At 35.7% G+C, this 26,250-nt stretch overlaps 1 protein-coding gene across 1 annotated transcript in view; it reads left to right on the top strand.

Annotated features, from left to right (window-relative positions):
• Positions 1–26,250, top strand: part of Asxl3 (ASXL transcriptional regulator 3) — a 109,584-nt gene that overhangs the window by 32,528 nt on the left and 50,806 nt on the right. Inside the window, exon 6 of the mRNA XM_021236659.2 lies at positions 4,162–4,325. Within this exon, the coding sequence (XP_021092318.1) occupies positions 4,162–4,325 (164 nt within the window). The remainder of the gene's footprint in view (positions 1–4,161; positions 4,326–26,250) is intronic.

The following is a 26,250-nucleotide window of genomic DNA, read 5'->3' as shown; positions in this document are numbered from 1 at the left end:
ACATTTATCTTCAATTTCACAATACTCCCATCCAATGAGAGCTTCTCTCAATAAATTACCACAGCACCTTTATAAAAGAATAATTAGGCCATGTAATAAAAATTAAGCCAATTGCTATTTATATATTTTCTAATTTCTGTAGATGTTTCCGCTGCCTCTGTTGTGAAGAAAACAAAACAAATGTCTTTGTAATTCTGCTCTCCCCATGGCTTAAGTTTTTCATTATTGTGAAATACTTCAAATGTATGAAAAAGACAGATACTAATGTAATGGATGTTGATATACTTGATACCTCAACTCAAAAGTGTTATATTTTTTAAAGTAAATATAATTTCTGTGCTTTTTGTGTTTATAAATGAGATTCACTGTTAATTTTTTACTCATACTGTTCTTATCCTTGTTTGGGAATAAAGATTATAGTAACTTTAAAAAGTAGATTGAGGAGCTTTTTTACTTCTTCTCTGGAATCTGTATAAAATATAATAGTGGGAGAGTTCCAGAGAACAGATAAAGTTCCTCAGCACACATTAATTTATCTTGAGCTATTTATAATTTGTGCTTTGTGTATATGAGGTGGGCATTGCCTACTGATCAGTCTTTAAAGTTTTTACGAACTTATCCAGGTTTTCTATTTTAAAGTTAAATTTTAAAATTTATAAACTGAAACTAGTTTATCTGTCCTCAAAGATACTGGCAAAAGTCACAGTATTATATATATATCACTTTAAAATCTGTTTTTAATTATATCCATTTCTTACATGTGTACTATATCCAGTAACATGTCTCTGCTTTTCATTCCAAGTCACTTTTATGTCAACAGATAAATCTATTTTATTAGTTTAATTAACAACAAAAACAACCTTTGCGGTAGCATATACTTGTATCCCAGCAATAGATACAGATATATCTATAGATATATTTATTTTATTAGATAAATCTATTAGTTTAATTAACAACAAAAACAGCCTTTGTGGTAGCATATACTTGTATCCCAGCACTCTGGGAGGTTGAGGCAAAAGCCCACCCTGAACAAGATGTACTTAGCAAGGCCCTGTTTCAAATAAAACAAAGCAAACAAACATAAAACATTTTTATTATTCATGATCTTCATTGTTCTTTCTATTTCATGAATTTCTACTCTTATAAATTTTCCTTTCTTCTTAAGGTTTTATTTGATTTTTTTTAACTTTATGATTTGACCACTTAACCCCTAAATTTTTAATTTTTTTCTACAATATTTACAATTTATCTTTAAAACTATTTGAGAAGTATTTTGCAAATGTTGGCGTTATAATTTAAATTTCCTTTAAAAACATACTTTCAGTGGGCCTGGTGGCTCCCGCCTATAATCCCAGCACTCTGGAGACTGAGGCAGGAGGATTGTCGAGAGTTCAAGGCCAGTCTGAACCATATAGTGAGAACCTTTCTCAAAAAATCAAAACAAAAACAAAAACACCAGGACAAACAAAAATATACTTCCTCTAATTTGCAAATTAAAATATGCTTTTGAATGTTCGCATATATATTATATGTGGCAGGAAGGTGGTTACAAGTCTCTGTCTTTGTATTTTGATACCTGTTTCTCTTTGGACAGAGATAGGAGGTTTTGTAATTATTCTGTGTTTGTTGAGACTCATTAGCAGTGATTTCAGCAGTGATTTATTTTTCTTTTCTGTTCCTTGACTGCTGGAAAAAAGTTGCTTTTTTTAATGGCCCACTACAGTACCCTATATGAAATTCATTGGTTCAAGAGTGATTATTGAGCTGCTAAAATCCTCTGCATTCTTAAGATAATTTTATATCTATCAGTTTTGTATAATATATGTGGAGACCTCATGTAGAATTGTGATGTCAATTATTTGTTTTTATTTCTCTGTTACATTTAAATAGTATTTAAAAGAATACAGGTTCAAAGCCATTATATATTCTAGTGAATTATTCCTTACACATTTAAGGAATACTTATTATTGCCAATAATGTTTTTACATTTGTTTATCTTGTATGATATTAATATTGTGTTATTTTTCTTTTTTGTTTTACATATCTAGAATTTTTTGTTTATATTCTAATTTCCATCTTTCCCATGAGACTTAAATTTATTTTATTTTTCTCCTTTATGCTTCCCAGTGGGTTCATTACATTTTTTCTTCCATTTATTTATGTGAAAATCATAATTCTTTTTCTGTTCTTCCAAGACTACATATAAAATTTTAACAAAATAAAAAATTAATCCATACGTTTCTTATTCTCCATGACAGGGTCCTTAATTATTCCATTTCAATCACATTATCCCATTTTGCATGTAATTATTGTTAAGTATTTTATTTCCACTTTAACTGCCATCAGTCATAATATTATTTTTACAGTTAATGTTTGTTTAGAGCAATTTATATCTATTAGTCTTTCAGTTTACCATTTCTTCTGTGACCCTGTCATTTCTTCTTTGATAGAACTGATTTACTAAGAACACCTACTTGTGCTTATTTCAGCAAGATTCTCTAAGGAATATAATTTCAATTTTGGATACTGAAAATATTCTCATGTCATTGCCCTTTTTGAGAGATGTAGTTACAAATGAAATTCCGAATTGCCATTTATTTTCTTTTGGCTCTTTGGAGATATGCCTCTCTCATCTGTTACTTATTGATATTTTCTGTCCATGTCATTGCCATCCCAATGGAGATAATTTATGTTTTGTTCAAAATAAAATGACTTTAAAGTAGCCTCTTTTTGCTTTTGGAGATTGCAGTGCATCGATAGAGGAATTAATATTTGTCTTTCTTGAGAATTGGTGTATTTCATCTGAGAACACTTACATTAAAATATTTAAGCCATTAACTATTCAAATATTGCCCCTCTTCATCTTTTCATTCTGAATATAGATATGCACCCTGACTATTTATTCCATTCTCTGTATTTTTGTCTTATTCTGTCTCTGTAGCATAATTACTCAGTAATTCTTTCTTCTGCTGTATCCACCTTCTGTCTGGTTCTGTTTAAAATCTGACTATTCATTTATCACAATGTCTTGGTTTTTTCTTATTTTTGTATTCCTTCATGTTTAATTGTTTGAAACAAAGGTCAACAGATTTTTTTCTGTGAAGGGCCAGTGAGTAAATATAGTAGGTTCTGCCAGCCATTAGATTTCTCTTACAACTGTGCAATTCTGCATTGTTCTGCAAAAGCAAACCTAGATGGTATGTAAACAAACCAGGCTTTATGGTGTCCCAGCAACATTTTATTTACTAAAACAATCATCGGATTAGAGAATTCATGAGCTATAATTTGCTGACCTCTGATTTAAAACATACTCTTTATAATTACAGTCAAATAGTTCTCTTAGCTCAAGTAACTGAGAATAGTAATTCTTTTCAATCTACCAGTTGACTTCTCTTATGGTAGATTGTTTTCTTGTTGGTCATAATTTTGAGTTGTGAACTCTATTAAAGCCTTTTGTTGGATGCCAATGTGCCTTGACTTGTGTAATGATTCTTCAAAGCATATTTACATTTCAGACTTTGTAACACATTTATATCTAGATTGGACTTTTAGATTACCACCCTCAGAATTATCCTGACTAGGAATATTCTGAAATAATGCACTGTTCAGTGCACTGCCTGGAACATGGCAAAGACATAGCTACTATAGCTATCATTGTGTTCATTACAAGTGACCACACTAGCCTGGATTTGTAGAAGTGGTAGAGTGCTTGTCTTGCAACAAGGCCCTTGTTTTGATCCCCAGCACTTCAAAAATAGAAATGAAAGTAAAATTGACAGCCCTGTCGTTGTATTTATCAATGATCATAAGTCTTACAGAACTTATATGAATTGTAGTTGTTGATGTATATGCTTTCAAAGTTTTTGAAAATTCTGATTAATTAAAATTTCCTCATTAAAATGCTTCTATATTGGGACATGGTTTTACTTTGAGTTACAAAATTAGATGATATTGAGAGAAATATATCTTATGGAAATTGAAAATAAGTGAGGCCAGTTACAAACATAAGGAGCTTTATAGATTTCTCTTCTGAAATATTTTTACAAGAGATAGAGTTAAGCACATTTTTGAATATATGAATTCATGTTGTGCATATTCATGTGTGCATTTGTACTTTCCTCAATCTGTAGTAAACTTGTACCTCTTTCTTGTTCATCACAGGACACTTGAAATGGACCAAAGCTGAGGACATTGACATAGAAACCCCAGGATCTATTCTTGTCAACACTAACTTGAGGGCATTAATAAATAAACATACGTTTGCTTCCTTACCTCAGCATTTCCAACAATACCTCCTTCTTTTGCTCCCAGAAGTGGATAGGCAGGTAAGTAGAAGTCTTACACATTGAATGTTAGTAGTTATATTATAAAGTGGCAGGTCCTTAATCAAAGATGACTGATATCAGAAAAGATTGTTTTGTAACAATGTAGCACTTTTGTATAATGTATGTCTATGTATTTATTGCTGTCATTGGCTTGTTTAATCTGCCAAATAGAACCATTTTCTTAAAACAATTGTCTTTTGCTATCCAATTCAAATTTTAAAACCAAGTACACTGTGGTAAAATGAAAACTATAGACCTACCCACACTGGAAAGGGAAAACAAAGAAATCAAACCTTCCACTATGAAATAAATCTTTGAAGTAGCTGCACCTTTGCCTGGAGGGAATATTGGAATTCAGTAATAAAAAGCTAGAGTTTCTAAGAAATTATGTAAATGTTTTTATTCTCAACTCTTTCCAAAAGGCATTTAAAATTTATGTTTGCATTTGCTTTCTGAGAGTCTATCATCATGAATATGATTGCCTATAAATAATCACCTTTGATCTTTCCTTTTAGTATAACTGGAAATGCTTTAAATGTATTTTTGAAAAGCTTCTAAAATAAGGAAATACAAATATAGACTCATAATAGCAGGCATCAATCATCTTCTAAAGCTGTTTCCTTAGGAAAGAAAAGGAAAAAAATTACCACATAAACTTTTATGAAATTTCACAGAATTACTGAGTAGTATGTTGGAATCCTTTTTCTATGATTCTTATTTCAGCACATTCCAACACTATATTGTTTCTAATTGATAAGCTTAACTAACATATATATATATTTATGAATTTGTATTTTCAAAAGATGTGTGCATCTATGAATTAAAATGGGCAAGATTGAATCAATATTTCCACATTACTTTGAGTTTTCTTATTATTTGGTAATTGTTTTCTACACATTTACCCATGTCTTTTCATAAATATGATAAAGAAGAATTTGTTGCAATTTCTATACATCTCATTATTGGTGATTATTGTTAATATTTAGAAAAAGATTATTTTGAATTCAGATGATTATAATTTGACTAGGAGTTTGCCTTCATTCAATAAGAATTTACTTAACATTTACTGTACTAATATGTTAGGTGGCTTAGGATAATAGAAAGGCAGTAAATTCTTAGTAAAATATTGATGGAATGAATGATTATATATACTCTATTTGGATATATACTTCTTATAAATAAAATATGAAGTAGAAACAGGTAAGCTTAGAGGGAAAGACACAACATAAATTGCACTTCAATATGCAAAGGGACCATTTGAGACAAATTGGAGATTCTTGAATTCAGCTGAGATACAGGTAGAATTTGAATAAAATGAATGAAAAAATAGCAAGAGACAGGTCCAAAGATACAGAATCAAAAGCTAGTTTGGTGGTAATCTAGATTATAGAAAGAACAACGCAAATGATTCTGCAAAGGCATTGAAAATACATTTGGAAAGAGTCCTTGAATATGAAGCCAAAATGTCTGAACAGTGGTTCCCCAGTTTCTACAATACAGAGCCACTGACTTTGAACATAGCTATAAGCATTCTGTTAGTTCTGAGAGGTTACGTTACAGATGAAAAACATGAAAATGAAAAAATAGTGAGCAATTTCAGTTGTTCCCAAAAGTAGCATAATGGGGGCTTTGGGGAGATAGCACTAAAATTAAATTAACAGGAGGAGGAAAATACAATCCTCCTCCTCATCCAGTGGTAGTAATTTTACATTTTGTTACCTAACCTTCGAAGCAAGGTACAGGGAGAAGCCACTGATGACTGTCTGGTTATAAGCTTGTTTGAGAATACACTTTAGGTGTCAAAGAACTTTTGAGAATGATTGATTTATTAGCTTGAATAGCTCTTTCTGCCACTGAACCATATGTGTGGTTTATCTTATTTAAAATTCTGTCTCCAGCTCCTGAAACAAAGTTTGGCATATACAAGGTACTCAATAAATATTTTTGGAATGAAAAAGTGACAAATTGTTCTAGGTTTAGCCAGATTCAGTAACACAGGAGGCCAGAGTCTAAACCTAATATTTTATTCAAGCTGTAGCAGTTTCTGTTACTTGGGGTTTTTTTTTAGCCACTGAGAAATATATATGAATATGGTGCAATTCCTATCCTCAAATAACATTCAGTCTCTGGGGAAGTTATTTATTTATTCAAGAAATATTTGCAGAGCATGTATTGAGGCTGTTTGCTTTGCTAAATACAGAGTACACAAGAATGAGTCTTGGGGAGAAATAACAGAGGATAAAGACAACCTCATACTGAAATATGATACACTTTTCTCACTACTAAGAAAGAAGTTTAAACACCAAATTTAGTATAAGATGAGACAGCAAAACAAATAGCAAAAGAGAAGAATAAAGAAAGGTCTCTGCACAGTTGAAGAAATGTAATGTGGATTTAGTATTTAAAAAGATTTTATGGTGGAGAAAACGTTTCAGTTGAACCTTGAAAAACTAGTAGGTGTTTCTTAAGTAGAGCCAAAAGAAAGGTGATTGTATAGAAGGAAGGTATGGCATTCCAAAGACTGTTCTAGTAGATTCCATTTTTCTATACGAATAGCCTACAGGAGGCACACGGCAGGATCCTGTGCTGAAGGAGACCATGATCTACAACCTGGATGGTCTGGTTGCGGCTAAGCTCTTTGTACTTTTTCGAAAACCAGTGGGTACCACTAAGTGTCTGGACTGGTGGAAGGGAAAAGGATGCAAAGGATAAATAAAACACAGTCATTCTTTTATGTAAGGATCCCGTAGCCCTGTGAATGATGTATTGGACAGGCAGAAAGATAAGACACAGCAAGACTGGTTAAGGGACAATTGCATTAGTTGAGATAAGAGATAAACGTCTGACCTTGGACATTGGCCTTGGAAATTAAAAGGAAGAATTCCAGACATATTTTTAACCCAGAATGAGTAGGAACAAATGACAGATTGCCTATGAGTTGGAATTGTTAAAAGTGGAAAGAGTAACTGAAGATTTTATCTAGGTTGATTTGAAAGGACAGAGGTGATGTGGGCCTGTCAGCATTTGAAAGCACAAAATTTACAGCTCCTTGAATCAGTCAGCTTTCTCATTGCTGGGACAAAGTACCTGACACCTACAACTTAAAGGAGGTGAAGTTTACCTGAGCTCACAGTCTCAGAGGTTTTAGCCCATGTTGAGTAGGCTCCAAGGCAGAAACATCATGGTAGAAGAGTACTGTGGAACAAAGCTGCTCACCTCATGGCAGCCAGGAAGTAGAGGCCAAAGGAAGAGCTCAGGGAGAGATGCCCTCCAAAAGCACACCCCAGTGGCCCATGTCCTCCAGCTACACAGTCAGCTGTGAACATCAGAGGATTAATACACATTCGTATCATACCCCATGATCTAATTACCTCTGCAGGAGTCTCAGTCCTCTCAAGTTGGTCACCTGGCATTATTTTCTTCTCTCCTTTGTTTTCTACTTTGTCCCCCTAAACTTCCAGGTGGATTCAAACCTCTCTTACAGCAAAATGGAACGAGTGGCTCAGTGATCCATGAAGCTATCAAAACTGGTGCTGTTTTAGTCTTGATGATAAATATTTAAATGAGGATGAATACTGTTTCCTGGGTCAGGATGAGTACAATAGAGAAGACATAGACATATGAATCTGATTAGATTTGTTGGAGCCAATGGAAGGTCCTACAATTATGTAGAATACCCCAGAATTTTAGCAGTATGAAGGCTTAAATTCAAAATATGAAAGTCTTAGCTCCTTTGACTACCTGTGTCTGCCTGCTTCCTAACATAAAGCAGTCGTGTAGGGATTCTCACACTGGCCCTATATATAGTGGAGCTACTTCCATTCTTGCATTCTTAATATTTGGGAAGCTAATTTTCCCATTTTTCTGCCAGGGCCAACTGTTAAGACAATCTCTGGATGTTTGTTTTTCTATATTTATATTTTTTGCTCTTTATTTTTTAGAGGCTTGTTTGTCTTTGTTACTTTATATTTTTTTTACATCTTTCTGTTTTATAATATTGTTACATCTGGTTTTATATTTAATCTTATTCCTCATCAATTATACTGCAAGTAACAGAAAATTCAACTCAAATTGACTTTAAACCATAAAGGGCTGTATTGGTTCAGGTAAGTAGAAGACAGAGGTTAGGGGATGATTTGGATTGTTAGTCCTGGGATTCAGTAATTAGCAAGAAACCATTTAATTATTGTTTAATAATGCATTTAAAATGTCATTCTCCTTTCTTGTTGACGTTATAAGCCTAAAATCTCTGTGATAGGATTCCTAGCTGGATTGAAAAAAAAAAAGATAGGTCCTTGCCTCTTGGTTTACATGCATAGGGAAAATCCATCTGTCCCAGTATTTCAAACCAAAAACTGAAGGTTCACACTAATGGTACTATTGAGATCACATGACCATTTCTTAAACAGCCAAAGAAGTGGAATATTCCAACTGACTTAAGCCCACTAGGCCTACTACCTTGGTGCCCCAAGTGTGTTCTCTACTCCTGGAATGAAATGGTACACTAACATTAGAGCTCAGCAATACTTTTAAATGGTGTTTAGGAAGTTTTAGTGATAATTAATGTTACTCATTGAAGTGGGGTTGCAATTGGGTCTGGTGGGCTTTTAACATTTTGGATTAAGATGCTTCTACTGTATGAAATGTCTAGAAAATGTGACTATATTTAGGTTTTTTGAGACTGGAGAAGATGGAATTAGCAATACAATGCACATAGATTATTGTATCAGATAGGAGATTTGATGAAATTGGGAGACATCACAGTCACCACATATGTATTGAGAGTATAAGTAGAGACAGTATGGGAAGGAACCAGGGAATAGATAGAAAATGCATTTGTAAAAGATCATCAATGCAGAGATCATATATAGGCAGCAATGTCAAGTGTACATGTGGAGGTATTTGGTTTAGACTCACCCTTCAGCCTTCTTTACTCTGCCTTAGTCCAGAAGCAAAGCTGGAGATGGACTCTTACAGCAGGAGGACCTGTGCCCTAAACTCTTCTTTGTGTTATTATTTTAAATTTTGAAATAGTAATGCAATTTTAGGAAATTTTAAACTACATTTGAAAATATTTTCAGCTAATGATTTAGTCTTCCTCCCACCCAATACAGTACGTTATGAATTTAGGTTATATTTCTCTAAATAAGGACATTCTCTTACATAAGTACTATATGGCCAATTAAAATCAGGAAATTAATAGTGATTGCCATGTCATTCTTACACTCTATCAAATTTAGCCAGTTGCCCCAGTAATAGCGCTTTTAGCAGCAAGATCCAGTACAGAATCTGTCATTACATTTAGTTGTTTTGTCTTTAGTTCTTCAGTTCATTTTCATGACCTTGATACTTTTGAAGATTATAAACCAATTTGAGCTCGTGTGATACTTCCTTATGATCAAGTTCAGGTTATGTGCCTTTTGGAATAATACAATAAGTGATACTGTTTCTCTCTTTGCATCCTGCTTAGTGGCACACAATTTTATTTTGTCTGAATGCTAATGTTGTTTACTTATTCACTTGATGGAAGTATCTGCTGAGCTTCTCCAATGTAAACTTCCTCATCCTCTCTTTACAATTACATAGAATAGGGCCAGGGATTTAGCTCAGTGGATCTGCTGCCTGCCTCGCAAGCACAAGGTCCTGAATTCAATCCCCGGTACCAAAAAAAAAAAAAAAAAAACCCAACCCAATTACATAGAATATTGTGAGGTGATTCTTTCTCTTATTTGCCGTTTATTAATTTATTATATCTGTATGGCTTCATTGTTTCCCATTTTTAATAAGTTATTAAACTTGAGTTACGACCAGCCCTTGGGAACGAATTGAGTTCAGTAGTCAAGGGTCCACTGTAGTTTTATTCATCCCATAGCTGTCTCTCACTTCTCTGAGAGTAAAAACTGGCTTTTAAAACTCTAATGTATTCCAGCTTTGCTGTTCTGTTGCCCCTCCGCCATGAGGATAATCTTCTCATTGCACTCAGTCTGACTGTTGATGACAGATGACCCACTCTTTCACCCATATCACTTAGACATTTTCCCTTTTCAGTGGATGTCTGAAGCTGCATGTCAAACCACTCCTGTGTGCAGGTGCTGCCCCTGCCCCTGTGCTCAAACACTGAGATCCTCCCTAGCCTCCCCCTCCATATGGACACTTGGCTTACTCCAGTAGCTTCTGATTCCACACTGGGCCATCAAGGACCTAACTCACTTTCCTACACACATTTGCATGTGTACACACACACACATACACACACATACACACACACACACACACACACACACACACAGTATTAGGCCTGAGTTGCTGAAGAGGGGAAGGAGGAGACCCTCTGGCTTCTGATTGAGCTCAGCTATTTGGATTCCCAATAGGAGACTGGATTGAGAAGGAAGAGTGAGACTGAGCCCCACACCATCCCTGTGTGGCCAGCACAGGCTGCATCCACTGACCAGCCCTTGCCACAAGGTCCTCTCCATACATTCTTCTCTCTGCTAAATTCTGGAAGCTCTTCTTCACATTTCAGGTCAAATATTCATTCTTGTTATTGGCTCTGGTTTTCTGCATGGTCCTCTGTGGTTCTGCTGCACCTTTGTAAACTTTCATTTAATCTACTTCTCAAATGATGCTAACCTAAATGAGTCCCATGTGACTGCTAGGACCTCTGACTCACAGGCCTTTTGAGGAAGTTGAATAATGTGAATGCACACAAGTTACACCTGCTTATAGTAGGAACAGAGTATATAATTCATTCCATTATTTAACCAGTGTTTATTTCACATCTGTTACGTGGCAGGCTCTGCTAGGCAGTGACAGTATGAACATTATTAAGTAGCAGTTCTTGTCCTGAGAGAAATGAGAAAGCCCATAGTTGCAGCACTATGTTACAGTGGCGGTCCTTGCATTGTGCTGTGGGAACATAAAGGAAGTAATTATAATCTGTCCATGAGAATTAAAGAAGTGTTGAAATAACAAGTGTAATTGGACTAGATCTCGAAAGATGCAAGGACATGCCAGGCAAAGAAGTTTGGAGGGCAGTATTAATAATAAAGTTGATTCCTTACAGTACTAGGCCTTCTGCATTTTATCACTAATCTTTACAATAATGCTTCAATTTTATTAATCTACTTTTTGTATATAGAATCTGAAGATCAAGGAGGAAAAGTCTTGCTCAACTTCTTCCAAGTAAAACCATGGAAGTCAGATTTTGAACACAGGTTTTTCTAACTCTGTTTCCCCTATATGATGTTCCTTGTCCCCAAGACACTAAGGCAGAGAAGTGGGCAAATTCTGTCAATACACAATTTGAGACAACCAGGATATAAGGTGAGGTGAAAAAGTTAGATTGGAAAGCGTGTCAGAAGCCTTTCAGATGTCATTAAGCCTGCCAGGATTTTAACCTGGAGTGTGACCTGGCTAGGTGGATATTTTAGAAAGAAAACATTGGGGGAAGAGTGCAGCGTGGGGTACAGGAGAGAGGCTTCCCCCACCGCACTTTGTTGTGGGTTGGCCACAGCCTTCCTTTTTGCCACTCCAGCTTTCTCAACTTTATGCTTGCTAGCAGCTCCGTTGGGCTTTGTTGCCATGCTGGCAAGCCCAGCTCCTTCTGCTTCACATGTGTTATCTCCTCAGAAAGTCTTTTCCTGCTTCACCAGCCACCTAAAGTTCCCTCTTTAGTTATTTCTTATTTTCTATTTATTTCCTTCCCAGAACCAATCATGATCTGTCATTAACTTGAATATATATTTATATGTCTTCATTTGAATAAAAGCCCTGTGACAGTGCCTTTGTTGCTTTTGTGCTATCTACGCCTGATACAGGCTAAGTGCTCAGTAAATGCTTCATGAATGAATGAGTGAATGAATGAATATAGGCTGTGAAGTCACTTATAAGTCTAGAATAAACAGAAGAACTTTAGTCAAAGACGGAATGAAAAGAAAGGCCTAATTCATGAGATAGTGTACAAGTCCAGTGCCTGTATATAAAATTCTGTGGACCGAGTGGCTCAAACAATAGAAATTTATTTTCTCACAATGCTGGAGCTGGAAATCCAATATAAAGGGATAGTTGGAGTCTCCTAAGTCCTTTTTGTCTCCTTGGCTCACAGATGGTCATCATAACCATGTGTCCTCACATGTCCTTTCCTCTGTGAGAGAGTATCCCTCATGTCCTTCCCACTTATAAAGACATTTAGTCTTCCCTTGGACTAGAGCCCTGTCTTTGATATCATTTAATCTTGGTCGCCTCCTTATAAGCCCTGTCTCCCATTAGCGTCATGTTTTGGTTACAGCTTCAACTTGTGGATTTGGAGGATACAATTAAGTCCATGTCAGACACTTTGGAAATAAAGTCAAGAGGACTTGATAATTGAATTTCAGGGGAAAAGAAAATGTGGAATATATGTTTTAGCAAATATTATAGAATTAAGAATAGAAAATTACACTTAGAGTATATTTAAATATGTTTTGGCCTAAAAAATGAGGCATTTGATGCAAAGATGCAAAAAATAAGATTTGATTTATCGGTCAAAGTTGCAGAATTGATGAGAACAAGTGGATTATATTGAGAGAAAAGCTTGTTTATGAAAAAAGGGGACAGGAGACTGATTCCTGGGATCAGAAATCAACAGGAAAGAAGTGAAGAAATAATTAAATGTGAAAAGTTAGGGTATTCACTTGGTTGGTGTGCTTGCTCCGAGACTAGAGGCTGGGTTTCAGGAGAGTAAAAAGGCTTTGGAAGGCAATGTAATGGATTGTCTTGGGGATTCATCACTGTGAAAAAAGTAGTTGAAGTTAGCTGGTAGTGGATGCAGCTAGTCTCCATGTATGATTTTCACCATAGCAATGCTAAATATTTGTGCATTTAACTTGGTGACAGCTGTGCCAGAGATTGACTTTTGCAAGGGTTGAAACTTTGCAAAATCTCAGACTGAAGGAGTTAACGAATTTTGAGAGACTTGGAGTGTATGATTATAGTGTTTAGGCTAAACAAGGAGGAAAGTAAGGTTGGAGGGCTAGACTGGAGGTACAGAAGAAGAAAATACAAGTTTGAAGGAAGTAAGCTTTTTGTTGAATGAAGAGTCTCAGATAGGGCTGGGGATTTAGCTCAGTGGTTCTGCTGCCTGCCTCACAAGCACAAGGACTGGAGTTCGATCCCTAGTACAAAAAAAAGAGTCTCAGAATAACCTAACCCACTTCCGCTATTATCAGGTTTAGGGAACACATAGGTCAGAATTCCTCTATCTCATCACAGAATTTTGGTTCAAACATTATATACAAAAGAGACAGAGTAGTATTGGTCAGAGCTGGCAGATAGGCAGAGTTACTCTAGTCTTTCCTTCCATGCTCACATGGAAATATTGGTTCAGGGAATTCAGTGCTTGGGTGGGTAGCCGGATGTACCTTTGTGCATAGCTCTCTGCAAGATGTGCGTGGAGAATTTTTAGAACCTTCTTGATTATTCATAGCAGATCTGCCTTTAAGAATTTGTACTTTATATACTCTGTCTACATAGAACAATTTTGTGACCTTTTAAAAATACATGGCAGCTGGTGGAATAAATGTCATCTAAAGTGGAGTCATATTTAGGTTTTTATTACACTTTCAAATGGAACCTCATTGATGAATAGGTTGTTGTCATTCTTGTCATCAGTATCACTTCTGAATGATGTTCTTCGGTGCCTCTATTTGGTAGCAACAGGGGCTAACAGAACTGTCTGCAAATACTTGTAAGACCACTCCCAGCTACTTCTAATAAATTATGCCTATAATTTTTTTCTAAATGGTAATTGCAGCATTTCAGTCCACTCTTACTAATCTCTCAATTTTGTTCTGCATTGTATCTCTGTGTCTGTGGTCTGTTAAATGACTAGGCATGGAAGGATATGTACTGTGTAGGCTCTTTAAAATCCTATCTGGCTTTGTGCTCCTCAGGTTTTGCACTCACTGGCAATAATGCACATAATTTTAACCATGGAGAATGTCATTAAACTAAAATGGAACATTTATACAGTCCCTTTTGCAGAGAATTTTGGACTAGGAAAATGAATGTGTGTGTCAGACATTTACAGCACAGGAGAATATGATTTATTGATCTCTGATGGCTCTGTTGGCATCAGTGTATATATTTAAAGAAGCCTTTATAAATGCAAATGGGAAAGGACTCTCCGTCTTTTTCCTCCATGGAAATAGCTCACACATTTTCAATAACTCAGGCTTCTCTTAGAGATTGCCCTATGTACTATATATATCTATCTATATATATATATATATATATATATATATATTTAAAAATTATACTGTTATTTTATTCTGCAAATAGCATATATAATGAAATGTCAATTTACCTAAAAGATTATAAAATTCCAATGTACTAAAGATATGAAAAATACTAGTATCTTAGGCCTTTAGGAGAAAGTAAGTGTGTACTTGAAATGTATTTATTTTAATGGAGCTGACACTTTGGCTTTTTCTTTGCTTCTGAAAGCTTATCTTAAAGTACTTAGAAAATCCATTATTCCTTCTTGCCTAAGTCACTTACTAGTGATAGTAAATCATACACAGCCAAAGATATCCCTGCAGACCATGCCTAGATATTTCCATTCTCGCTCTCAGGCAATATATAGGTTCCAGCAGTATACATAATTTGGTTAATAATATGGAAATCACTTGTGCAAGAAACTGATTTAATCTGTACATTACTTCTTAGCTAACTGATGGTTAACATCAAATCCTATTTATCAGTTTCTGCTTCAACATATGTTCAGTAACATGTAGATTAGACTGAACTATAGGTAATAAGCCGTCTGACAAATGAAGCTTATTTTAGTCCCATGCATAAGGTGGTTAATAGAAGAACACATACTCATTCAACCTAGAAACCATACCATTTTGTGCAGAAAGCTATTTTCTGCCTCTTTTATATGGGATATTAAGTGGCAGCTTCATGGGCAGGAAGTGTATCTTTGGCCAGGTGCTACTACCACTAGCATATTGCCTTACTAAAATTTAATACTGCCATATAGTTGTTTATGTAATTATCTTTTTGTTATGTAACTTATTTTACATATATATTTCCAGTTTACATAGGGAAAATAAGGGTTATAATTTTTTATCATATGTATAGAAAAAGACAATACTAGAATTTGATGAAGAAAGTTGTTTATGTGGTGGATTTTACATTTGTGTCTGTCATTTTAATAAATCTTCATGACAAGGTCACCATAGACTGTCATGAACAGGTGACATACATTGTCTCCTAAATATGAGTCAAGGGGAAAGGGAATAAAACTGATTTCACTTATTTGATCACCTTTAGAAATCACAGTAATTATTAAACCCTATTCAAAAATATAGTTGTCAAAGAAAATACTTTAATTCATTTATAAAATTTATTAAAGATATGTAAAAGACTAAAGAATGAATTATAAGGAGGAAGTCAACAATAGCTGGATCTCTTCATTACTGTGGCAGTATAAGTATGCATATTTATTTCCCCTTGATGCTTCCAAATTCCCGTTAAAGTGACACTGCCCTTTTTTCATTGACATGTTTCTATGTTGGTCAGGATTTAATCACTGTAACCAAAATACCTAGGAAAGCAAACTTAGAGAAGAAGAGGTATTGTATTTTGGCTCATGGTTTCAGAAGTTTCAGTCCATGGCTGCTTAGCTCCATTACTGTGGGCCTAAGGTGAGATAGAAACATCAGAATGGAAGGGCATGGTGGGGCAAAGCTGATCAACTCATACCATTTAGAGAATAGAGAGGGTAAGGGAGCCAGAGAGGAAGGGGCTGGGGATCAGGAACACCCTTCCAAGGCATGCCTGCCTTCCCAATGACCTATTTCCTCCAACTAATCTCCACCTTCTAACAGCCCATTCAGCCAATGCTCTCATCAATGGATTAATCCTTTTTATAATCCAGTCACCCCTTAGGCCTCATCTCTGACTTATTACTATACCGAGATTCAAATCCTCAGTACTGTACATGAATCTTTGAGGGACTCATCATATTTAAATCATAGCAATTTCTTTATCAGTTTTGGAACCTAAGGGGAAAATGTCATCCAGATGGCAAAAGCTATAGGAATATCCATAGGAGATAATGAATGTGAGACTAGGTTAACCAGAGAAATGAGAATGAGGTTAACCCTGAGAATGAGAGTGACTGAGAAGGAAAACTCTTTCTGGTCTCTTACAAGAAAGGGTTATAAAGATTTTTGCTGTACAGAGCTAGCTCTGATGAAGCAAGTGTGGAGTGGTCAGGAAAGCAGCCATCAGTATGACTCCTGATAACTGAAATAGGTTGAATTGGGTGAAGAGCATGCCCTATGCTTTAAATGCATGTGTTCACCTAAAATTCCAGTGTTGGAACTTGAACCCAAGGTGATGGTATTAAGAGAAGAGGTCTTTGAGGTAGTTACTAAGTCATAGTGACTCTGCCCTTGTGAATGAGATTAATGTCTTTACAATAAAGCATACTGAGGGCTTCTTGACCCTTCCATCTCTTCTACCACTTGGGGACACAGGAGCAAAATAACATCTTGGGAAAGAGCAGTCCTTGGCAAATATTACATCTGCCAGTGCCTTCATCTTATACTTCTCAGCTTCAAGAACTGTGAGGAAATAAATTTTTGCTCTTCATATCTTACCCTGTCTAAGGTATTTTGTTACAGTAGCACCCTAACCTATGGCAGACTTAAGTCAGCATCATTTTAGTTTTGGAAATGTTGGCTCTGAGACACATTTGAGAAATCTCTGTGTAAAATATGAATTAGAAGCTGGCTATATCAGTCTGTGAGGTTAAACTACAGTTCTAAGCTAAAGTTAAAACGGTGGGGACCATTGATGTAGGTGTGTTAATTAAAACTGTAGATATTTTGCTGAGGTTGTAGCCCAGTGGCAGTGTTATCAGCTTTTGGGTCCCGAATAAATTCTTTCAGATTCTTGGTGTCCTGAACAAGGAATTGGACAAGACATGCAGAAAAGTTAGTGGGGACTTGTATTTATTGAAGGTGGAGAAGTATGCTTTGCAGAGCATGGCCACAAGGATACGAGGTAGGGTGTCTTTTGTATCTCCAGTTCCTAGATTGCTTCTCCCTCATGCAAACAAGGCATTTGGAATGATTGTCCTATTGGTCTGGTGTCAGATTTAAGCTGTCCTATTGAAGGCTTGCTTGGTTTCATGACAGATGTAAAGATGGCACTTTGCTGATTGGTCCCACCTCCAGTGTTCAGGAAGTGCAGAGTCATTCCAGATTCTATGTTCTGTGCATGTGCCCTGAGTCTTGGGACTTTAATAGAGTACACCCACTTGCTTGACTGAATTTGCCCCAGCCCTAATCTCCTATTTGGATAGAGTAGGATAGAGTACTTGCCTAGCATGTGTGAGGCCTTGGATTTGATTGCCAGTGCTGCCTGTAGATACATACATACATGTACACATATATGCATATGTGTTTATATATATATATATATATATATATATATATAAAATGTGTGTGTGTATATGAGCTATAGATAGTATGGGACAGGGTTTTGTTTTGTTTTTGGTACCGGGGCTCAAACTCGGGTCCTTGCGCCTGCAGAGCAGGCGGCAAAACCACTGAGCTAAATCCCCAGCCCAGGACAAAGTTTAAGACTAAGGCTTAAGATTTCCAGGACATAATGGTTGAATAAAAGGATATACTTGCAAAGGAGACTGGAAAGTGACAGCCAGTGAGGCAAGGTACAGGAAAACCACGAGTATCATTGGAACCAGGAGAAGGGAACATTCAAGAAGCAGGGCATGTCTTGTACTTAAATGCTGAAGATTGAGAGTTAGCCTTCAGACTTCACATATGCAGTTCACTGGTGATCTTGACAAACATAATTTTGGTGGTGTTATGGGGTGAAAAATCAGTTTAGAGTTGCTGAAAAAGTTAGCAGAAAGAGAATATCTGAATAGAACTCTCAAGTTCTGCCACCTGTGAAGGGGAACTGAGAAGTGGTACAGTGGATCTCAGAGTTTCTTACTGAATTCACTGAGGCCATTGCTCTTTTAAAAATTACTGTTGTAAATTGAGTCTTTTCTTCCAGAATGTAAGTGTTGTGTTTCATGGATATGAAAGCTATTTTTGAGACGTCTTACTCAATTTTTAATAATTTTAATTGTTTTTCATTTTATGCTCTTGAGTTTTCCAGATAAGTAATTTGACTTCTTACAAAACACATTATAGTTTATCTCCTTCTTTCTAATTTGTATACTTTTTGAGAGCTATTTCATTTAATTGATAAGGGAGAAATCAAGATTGTTGTTGGATGAGAAATGAGTTAAAGGAAGTAAAGAGAACAGCCTTGTCTGCTGAGATTTGGCATAAGATGGTACAGATATGGGGTAACTGGAGATGTCTAAGTTAAACACAAAGGTGAGGTTTGGTTTTGTTTGGTTCATTTGCTCATGTGACATCTTTGTGAGAGGAAACAATTAAATGAGCAACATAGAAAAGAAAATTGTTAGTTTACTGGATTGATCTCTGAAAGGCAGGGGATGGGACAGACAGTGATCAAAGACATTTTCCTGAGAAAGGAGGCAAAAGACTGCTTCCAGGAGACTTGAAGGGAGGAAGAAAGTGTGTAAAGTCAGTGTGTATAAAGTTTGGTAATGGAAAGTTTAGGGAGCTCCTGTCTCATCATCATAGGTTCTTTTTCCCTAGGAAAGTATAAGTCAAGATAAGTACTCAATAAAAGAGATCAGGCTTGCAAAAGAGACCAAAATGGGTAGGATGAGGCTAGGGAAGAAGTAAAATGCTTGAGGAGAATGGAGTTAGAAATAATATGAAGGGCAAGAAAATGAGTTCTCTAAAAAGATGCATTAGGCCAGCCAGAGTGATAAGGGGCCTGGGGTTGAAGACTTCCTTATCAAACCCATCTGCTTAAGAATTAATTTTTTTCACAAGTGCTGACTATAGAACAGTAAAATCCACAATGAGTTGAGCTTTTGTCAGATGGGTGGATCCAAATCACAAGAAAGACTCTAGAATATTGTGCACACAAGGGACCAGAAAATTTGAACTTGAAGAGTAAAGGAAAGTGAATAACAATGGAGTGAGTAGAAGTACAGGAATGGATGAACACCAGGTCTTCATGAGTTCAATGGTCATCATAGGAGTCAGCGAACACACAAACTGGAAGGAGAGAGAGAGATTTAAGAGTTACAGTGGTAAAGCAGTTTAGGGAATTTTTCCCAGGAGATCTACTTACTTTTTTGTCTTTCTCTTGGTTATTAGTACCTGTACAGAGAATTTGAGTTTTGAGGTTGTTTGTCTAGTATAGGAATATATATCCCTCACAGTTGATATACAGATATACTCTAAAAATCCTAATCTTTTTTATATTTTTAAATTTTTTCTGTAAGTTTTAAATGTGTGAGTTATACTGTTTCATTTGCCTTTCTTCACATGGTTTTGTCTATTGTAAGCCCCTGAATTTTTGAATCAGCTTGTCAATTTCTGTGAAGAATGCAGCTGGAATTTTGACAGGGATTGTTTTGAATTTGCAGATCTATTTGGGGACTATTATCATTGTTTAACTATGACAAGCCTTCCTATTCATCAACATAGAATTTCTTTCCATTTATTTAGATCTTATTTAATTTTTTCAATAATGTATTTTAGTTGCCAGTTTATGTTTCTTTTGTTGGATTTCTTCCTTGCTATTTTACTCTTTTTAGTGTTAATTGTCACTTGATTTATTTTCCTTCATTTCATTTGTGGGTTGACAAGAAGTAGCTGTCACTGTTAGTGTGTTTCTCTTACACATGACAAGTGGGTTTCTCTTGCTGCTTGCAAAATGTTCTTTTAGCTTTTAGGATTTCTACTACGATGAATATGGTGGATTTCTTTGCATTTATCCCAGTTAAAATGTGTTAGATTCTTTTAATTTGCAGGTTGTTCTCTGTGAAATTTGGAAAGTTAACCATAATTTCTTTGAATTCTTTCTTCCTCATTTCTCTCCTCTCTTTCTGTTACTCTGATTTCTGGTACAGTGGTGGTTATGTCCCACATTTCTAGGACTATTCAGTTTTTTAATTCTCGAAGCTCTCTGTTAAGAATCTGTTTCAGTTCATTTTTTGCTGCCAAAACAGAATACCACAGGCTGGGTAACATATACAAAAAGGAAATTCATTTCTCATAGCTCTGAAGGCTGGCAAGTCTGGTATCAAGGTATTAACATCTGATAGGACTCTTCTTGCTGCATGATAATGTGGCAGAGGGCGTCACATGGCAGGGGCACATGCCAGACAGGAAGCTAGGAGCAAGAGTAAGGGCATGAGAGAACTCACATTTATAACAAAGCTGATCACCAGGTATCTAACCTAACCCTATGATAAGGGCGTTAATCCATTCATGAGAAATGTTTTGGCCTGCCCCTCTCTACTGCACCCCTCGGCTGGGAGCTGAGAGCAGAGCGAGCTCCCTCCTCTTGGCCACAACTGCCTAGAGAAAAACTTTTCTCATGGGAACCTGTTCGGAAGGGAATGGATCAGGCCTTCAGTGGCACAGATGCTGGCTATGGTTATGGAAGCTTAGCTGATTGTTTGAATAACTGTTTCTTCATTTGCATTATGCCAGTAGGATAGATTCAGAGCCTTAAAATGGTTATTTTTTTGGTATTAAATTCTTTTATTGGTACATTGTAGGTATACAACACAATTACATTTCTCATTGGGAATTGTACCTTTACATAATGCATCTTGGTTCTTATTTTTTTCCCCATTCCTAGCCCTCCTTTCACGCCCTCCACCCTTCCCTATTTACAAAGACTTTATTTCCATTTTTTCCATTTCTCATCATTTTTTCCTTTCCCTTCTTTCCTTTCCCCTGCCCCTCCCACTACCCCTACCCCTTTGGACCTTTTCTTCCTATTTTGCATTATCGATTATTCATTCTAATAATTGGTACATTTTAGGTATGCAATATAATGACATTCATCATTGCAAATTTGCACCTTTACATAGTCTTTCTTGGTTCTTATTTTTCACCCTTGCCCAGCCCTCCCTTCAACCCCTCCAGTCCTCCCTATTTACAAAGATTTTGTTCCTATTTTTCCATTTTCTCATATTAATCCCATTCCCTTCTATCCTTTCCCCTAGCCCTCCCACTTCCTTCCCCTTTGTCCCTTTTCTTCCTATTTCACATTACCTATTATACATTTAGTCCTTGTTTACACTTTCAGTTTCTCACACCAGAGAAACTATTCAGTATTTACACATGTGTGTCCTATTTATTTCACTTAAGAGTATCACCTCAGTGTGCATCCACTTAGCTATAAATGTCTCTAATTTCTCATTTTTTTATGGCCGAGTAGTACTCCATTTTATAGAAAAACCACATTTTCTTTATCCAGTCTCCAGTTGATGGGCATTTGGGCTGTTTCCAAGTTTTAGCTATTACAAACTGTGCTGCTATGAACATGGGTGCACATATATCACTGTGGTATGATTCTTTTAATTATTTGGGGAAGATCCCCAGAAGTGGAATAGCGAGGTCAAATGAGACTTCCAGTCCTAGTTCTTTGAGGTATCTCCATACTGATTTCCACAGTGGTTGCACCAGTCTACACTCCCACCAGCAGTGGAGCAGGGTTCCTCTTTCCCCACAGCCCTGCCAGCATTTGTTATTGGTTGATTTGATTAATATAGTGAAAATGGCCATACTTCCAAAACTGCTATATAGATTTAATGCAATTCCAATTGAGATCCCAGCAGCATACTTCATAGACCTCGAGAAAACAATCCAAAAATTCATTTGGAACAAGAAGAGACCCAGAATAGCAAAAGCAATTCTAGGTAACAGAGACATGGCAGGGGGTATCACAATCCCCAACCTGCAACTATACTACAAAGCTACTGTGATAAAAACAGCATGGTACTGGCAAAGAAACAGACCTGAGGACCAGTGGAACAGATTAGAAGATGCAGAAACAACACCAGACACACTCAGCCATCTCATCTTCGACAAAGGAGCCAAACACCCTCACTGGAGGAAAGATAGCCTCTTTAATAAATGGTGCTCGAAAAATTGGGCTTCAACTTGCCAAAGATTAAAACTAGACCTGTATCTCTCACCATGCACTCAACTAAAATCAAAATGGATTAAAGATCTAAATGTTAAAATAGAAACTCTGAACCAGTTGGAACAGAGGTTAGGTAGAACCCTTGAAGACATCGGTGTAGGAAAAGATTTTATGAACAAAACCTCAGTTGCCTGTGAACTAGCACAAACAATCAACAGTTGGGATCTCTTCTTATTAAAAAGCTTCTGCACAGCAAGAGAAACCACCAGCAGTGTGAAGAGACAATCCACAATGTGGGAAAAAATCTTCACCTGCTCTTCCTCAGACAAAGGTCTACTATCTCGAATCTATAAACAACTTAAAAAGATCAGACCTCCCAAATTTAAAGACCCAATCTGCAAATGGGCATCTGAAATGAACAGACATTTCTCAGACAAAGAAGTAGAAATAGCAAATAAATACATGAAAAAATGTTCAACATCACTGGTCATTCAAGACATGGAAATGAAAACAACCCTAAGATTCCACCTAACCCCAGAAAGAATGGCTGCTATCATGAAATCAACCAATAACAAATGCTGGCAGGGCTGAGGGGAAAGAGGAACCCTGCTCCACTGATGGTGAAAGTGTAGACTGGGGCAACCATTGTGGAAATCATTATCTAGAATCTGTAAAGAACTTAAAAAGATCAGACCTCCCAAATTTAAAGACCCAATCCGAAAATGGGCATCTGAAATGAACAGACATTACTCAGACAAAGAAGTAGAAATAGCAAATAAATACATGAAAAAATGTTCAACATAACTGGTCATTCGAGAGATGCAAATGAAAACAACACTGAGATTCCACTTCACTCCAGAAAGAATGGCTGCTATCATAAAATGGTTATTTTAACAATTTCCACCACTGTGGTTGTTTTACTTAAGAACAAGTCCACAGAAATCTTCACATCACCAGTTTGGAAGGGGAACTCCACTACTTTTAGATTTTTAATGTACTGTTTATATATGGTGACAGATACTGGTTTAATTTTTTGGTCTGGAAGATTACCAAGTATGTCCAAGCCATTTATTAAGTAAACTACCCTTTCCTCCAAAGTGATATATTAATAATGCATGGATATTTCAATATGTGCTATGATGTAGTAAGTATTCAATAACGATTTTTGAGTGAAATTCAGATTAACATCTTATTTCGGAGTAAAAACAGCTTTAAAAACTGCTTTATATTCTCCCTGTCATCTTAGATTACATTTCATATTCACACTTCAAAAAGTATAGTTTCGGTTTTGCTAAGCTTTTTTATTTATTGCAGAATCCTCTAAAGAGGGTTACAGTAAAGTATAGATTATCTGAAAACAATGCAAGGGTGTATAATCATTTCCATTGTAAATGTCTGTATTAATGTAATAATTTTCAAAGTATTTTTCCTCAAGGAATATTTTTATCATACCTTCATTTTATCCTTATTTACCATACTGTTTATATTTCTTTGGATAATGGGATAATTATAACTGATTTTTAAATGGTCACGATACCATTGTATTTTGCTACTCAGACCTGTAATATTCCTTTCTTACAATGTCCTCTCTATTACTTATTAAGCCTAATTCTAAGTATCTTGTTGTTCCTTTGCTAGCAGTAATGATAAAGTTAATGAGCAGATAGTGCCTGTGCTCAAGGATTTTATAATCTAGGAGAGTCAGATATGCAGTCTCAGAACATGGTGTGATAAGTTAGAAAACAGAAGCACACCGCTGATGAAGCAGGTGGGAAATGCTAATGACAGTGACAATATATTTTTCTTGCACAACGTAATTTTTCATCAAACCTTTACAGATTTGCTTCTATTATTTTATATTTTTAGTGCCAAATTTTTGAATTTTTAAATCTGGGGTTTTGTATACTAGAGGTATTATTAAATAAAGGGTGAGTGAAAGAAAGCATGCATTGATGGGGAGTTGAGGAAATGCTTCAAGTGATTCAATTTCCCCACTTTTTCTAATCTCTTCCTGGGCTAGTTTCCAGAATGTTACTTTCTGTACTCTATGTTCCCATTTAAATTCTTCTCCTAGTGTTTTATCCATTCGTAAATTCTATTGAAAGGAAACAAAATAATAGGAAAAATCTGTTAAACAGGATCAAATGAGCTATTATTGATGCTGAGATATTATTAGATATGTTTAATGGCTTATATATATTTAGGTGTTTCTAAATATCAACTTACATTTGATTCTTAGAAAACACAGAATGTTTTTATTTCTGGATATTTTGAAGTATGCTTGGAAAATGTTTGTAGTACAGAAGAGAAAATAAAGTTATAGCAAAAGGCTGGGCATGGTGGCACATTCTTATGGTCCAAGCATTCTAGGAAGCTGAGGCAGGAAAATCATAAGTTGAAGCCCAGGCTGGGAAATTTAGTAACTTAGTGACACCTTGTCTCATAATAAAATATTTTTTAAAAAGGATGGCTGTGTAGCTCAGTGTAAAGACCCTGGATTTGAGCCCTAGTATTGGAAAAAAACAGAGCAACAATGAATCTAGCATTTAATATGTTTTAAATATCTTTTATTGGTATATTTCTTTGGCGAAGAAAAATTCTGGATTACTGTTCACCAATTTTATACAGACCCATTTAAAAACTTCAAAATGTGCTACAAATTATTTTCTTATTTAGATAAAAATATTTTCTTTATACTTACAGTGTGTAAAAAAATATCAGATTTTAAAACATGATCAATTAAAAAATGTAAGTTTTTAACTTGTAGAAAATGAGCCATTTGCAAGGGCAAAATAAATTTTGAACAGTAGATAAAGTTGCATTTCAGGAATTAAATGAGTCTCTTATTCCTAGGTTATACATAAATGCACATACACATATAAATGCAATTTGTTGGTATTTTGTCTAGGATTCTCACAGATTTGAAAGCAGGAAAATAGGTCTGTAATGTTCCTTCCTTATAATGCCTTTGATAGGTTTTGGTAATAAAAGTAATGGTGGCCTTAACATCTGTTAGAAAATACTGTCTTTGATGCAAAATTTGTTTTATATATATCTTTTCAAAATGTTAGGAAAAGCTCACTCGTGAAATTATCGAGGTTTAGAGGTCTCTTTGGAAAACTTTTTTTTTATGTTAAATTCTTTTATTGGTACATTTTAGGTATACAACACAATTACATTTCTCATTGGGAATTGTACCTTTACATAATGCATCTTGGTTCTTATTTTTTCCCCATTTCTAGCCCTCCCTTCACCCCCTCTACCCTTCCCTATTTACAAAGACTTTATTTCCATTTTTTCCATTTCTCACAATTTTTCATTTCCCTTCTTTCCTTTCCCCTGCCCCTCCCACTACCCCTACCCCTTTGGACCTTTTCTTCCTATTTTGCATTATGGATTATTCATTCTAAACATTGGTACGTTTTAGGTATACAATAATAATACCATTCATCATTGGAAATTTGCACCTTTACATAATCTCACTTGGTTCTTATTTTTCACCCTTGCCAAGACCTCCCTTCAACCCCTCCATTCCTCCCTATTTACAAAGATATTGTTCCTATTTTTCTATTTTTTTATATTAATCCCATTCCCTTCTATCCTTTTCCCTAGCCCTCCCACTTCCTTCCCCTTTGCCCCTTTTCTTCCTATTTCACATTACCTATTATATATTTTAGTCCTTATTTACACTTTCAGTTTCTCACACCAGAGAAACTATTTGGGATTTATTCATGTGTGTCCTATTTATTTCACTTAAGAGTATTGCCTCAATGTGCATCCACTTAGGTATAAATGTGTCTGATTTCTCATTTTTTAATGTCTGAGTAGTACTCCATTTTATTTAAAAACCCCAACATTTTCTTTATCCAGTCTC

Source organism: Heterocephalus glaber, unplaced genomic scaffold (genome assembly GCF_053883595.1).
Source record: "Heterocephalus glaber isolate CG9 unplaced genomic scaffold, H.glaber_assembly_v1.0 deba00000331, whole genome shotgun sequence".
Lineage (NCBI taxonomy): Eukaryota > Metazoa > Chordata > Mammalia > Rodentia > Bathyergidae > Heterocephalus > Heterocephalus glaber.
Note: the sequence above shows the minus strand (reverse complement) of the source record. Positions and strands in the feature narration are given on the sequence as shown.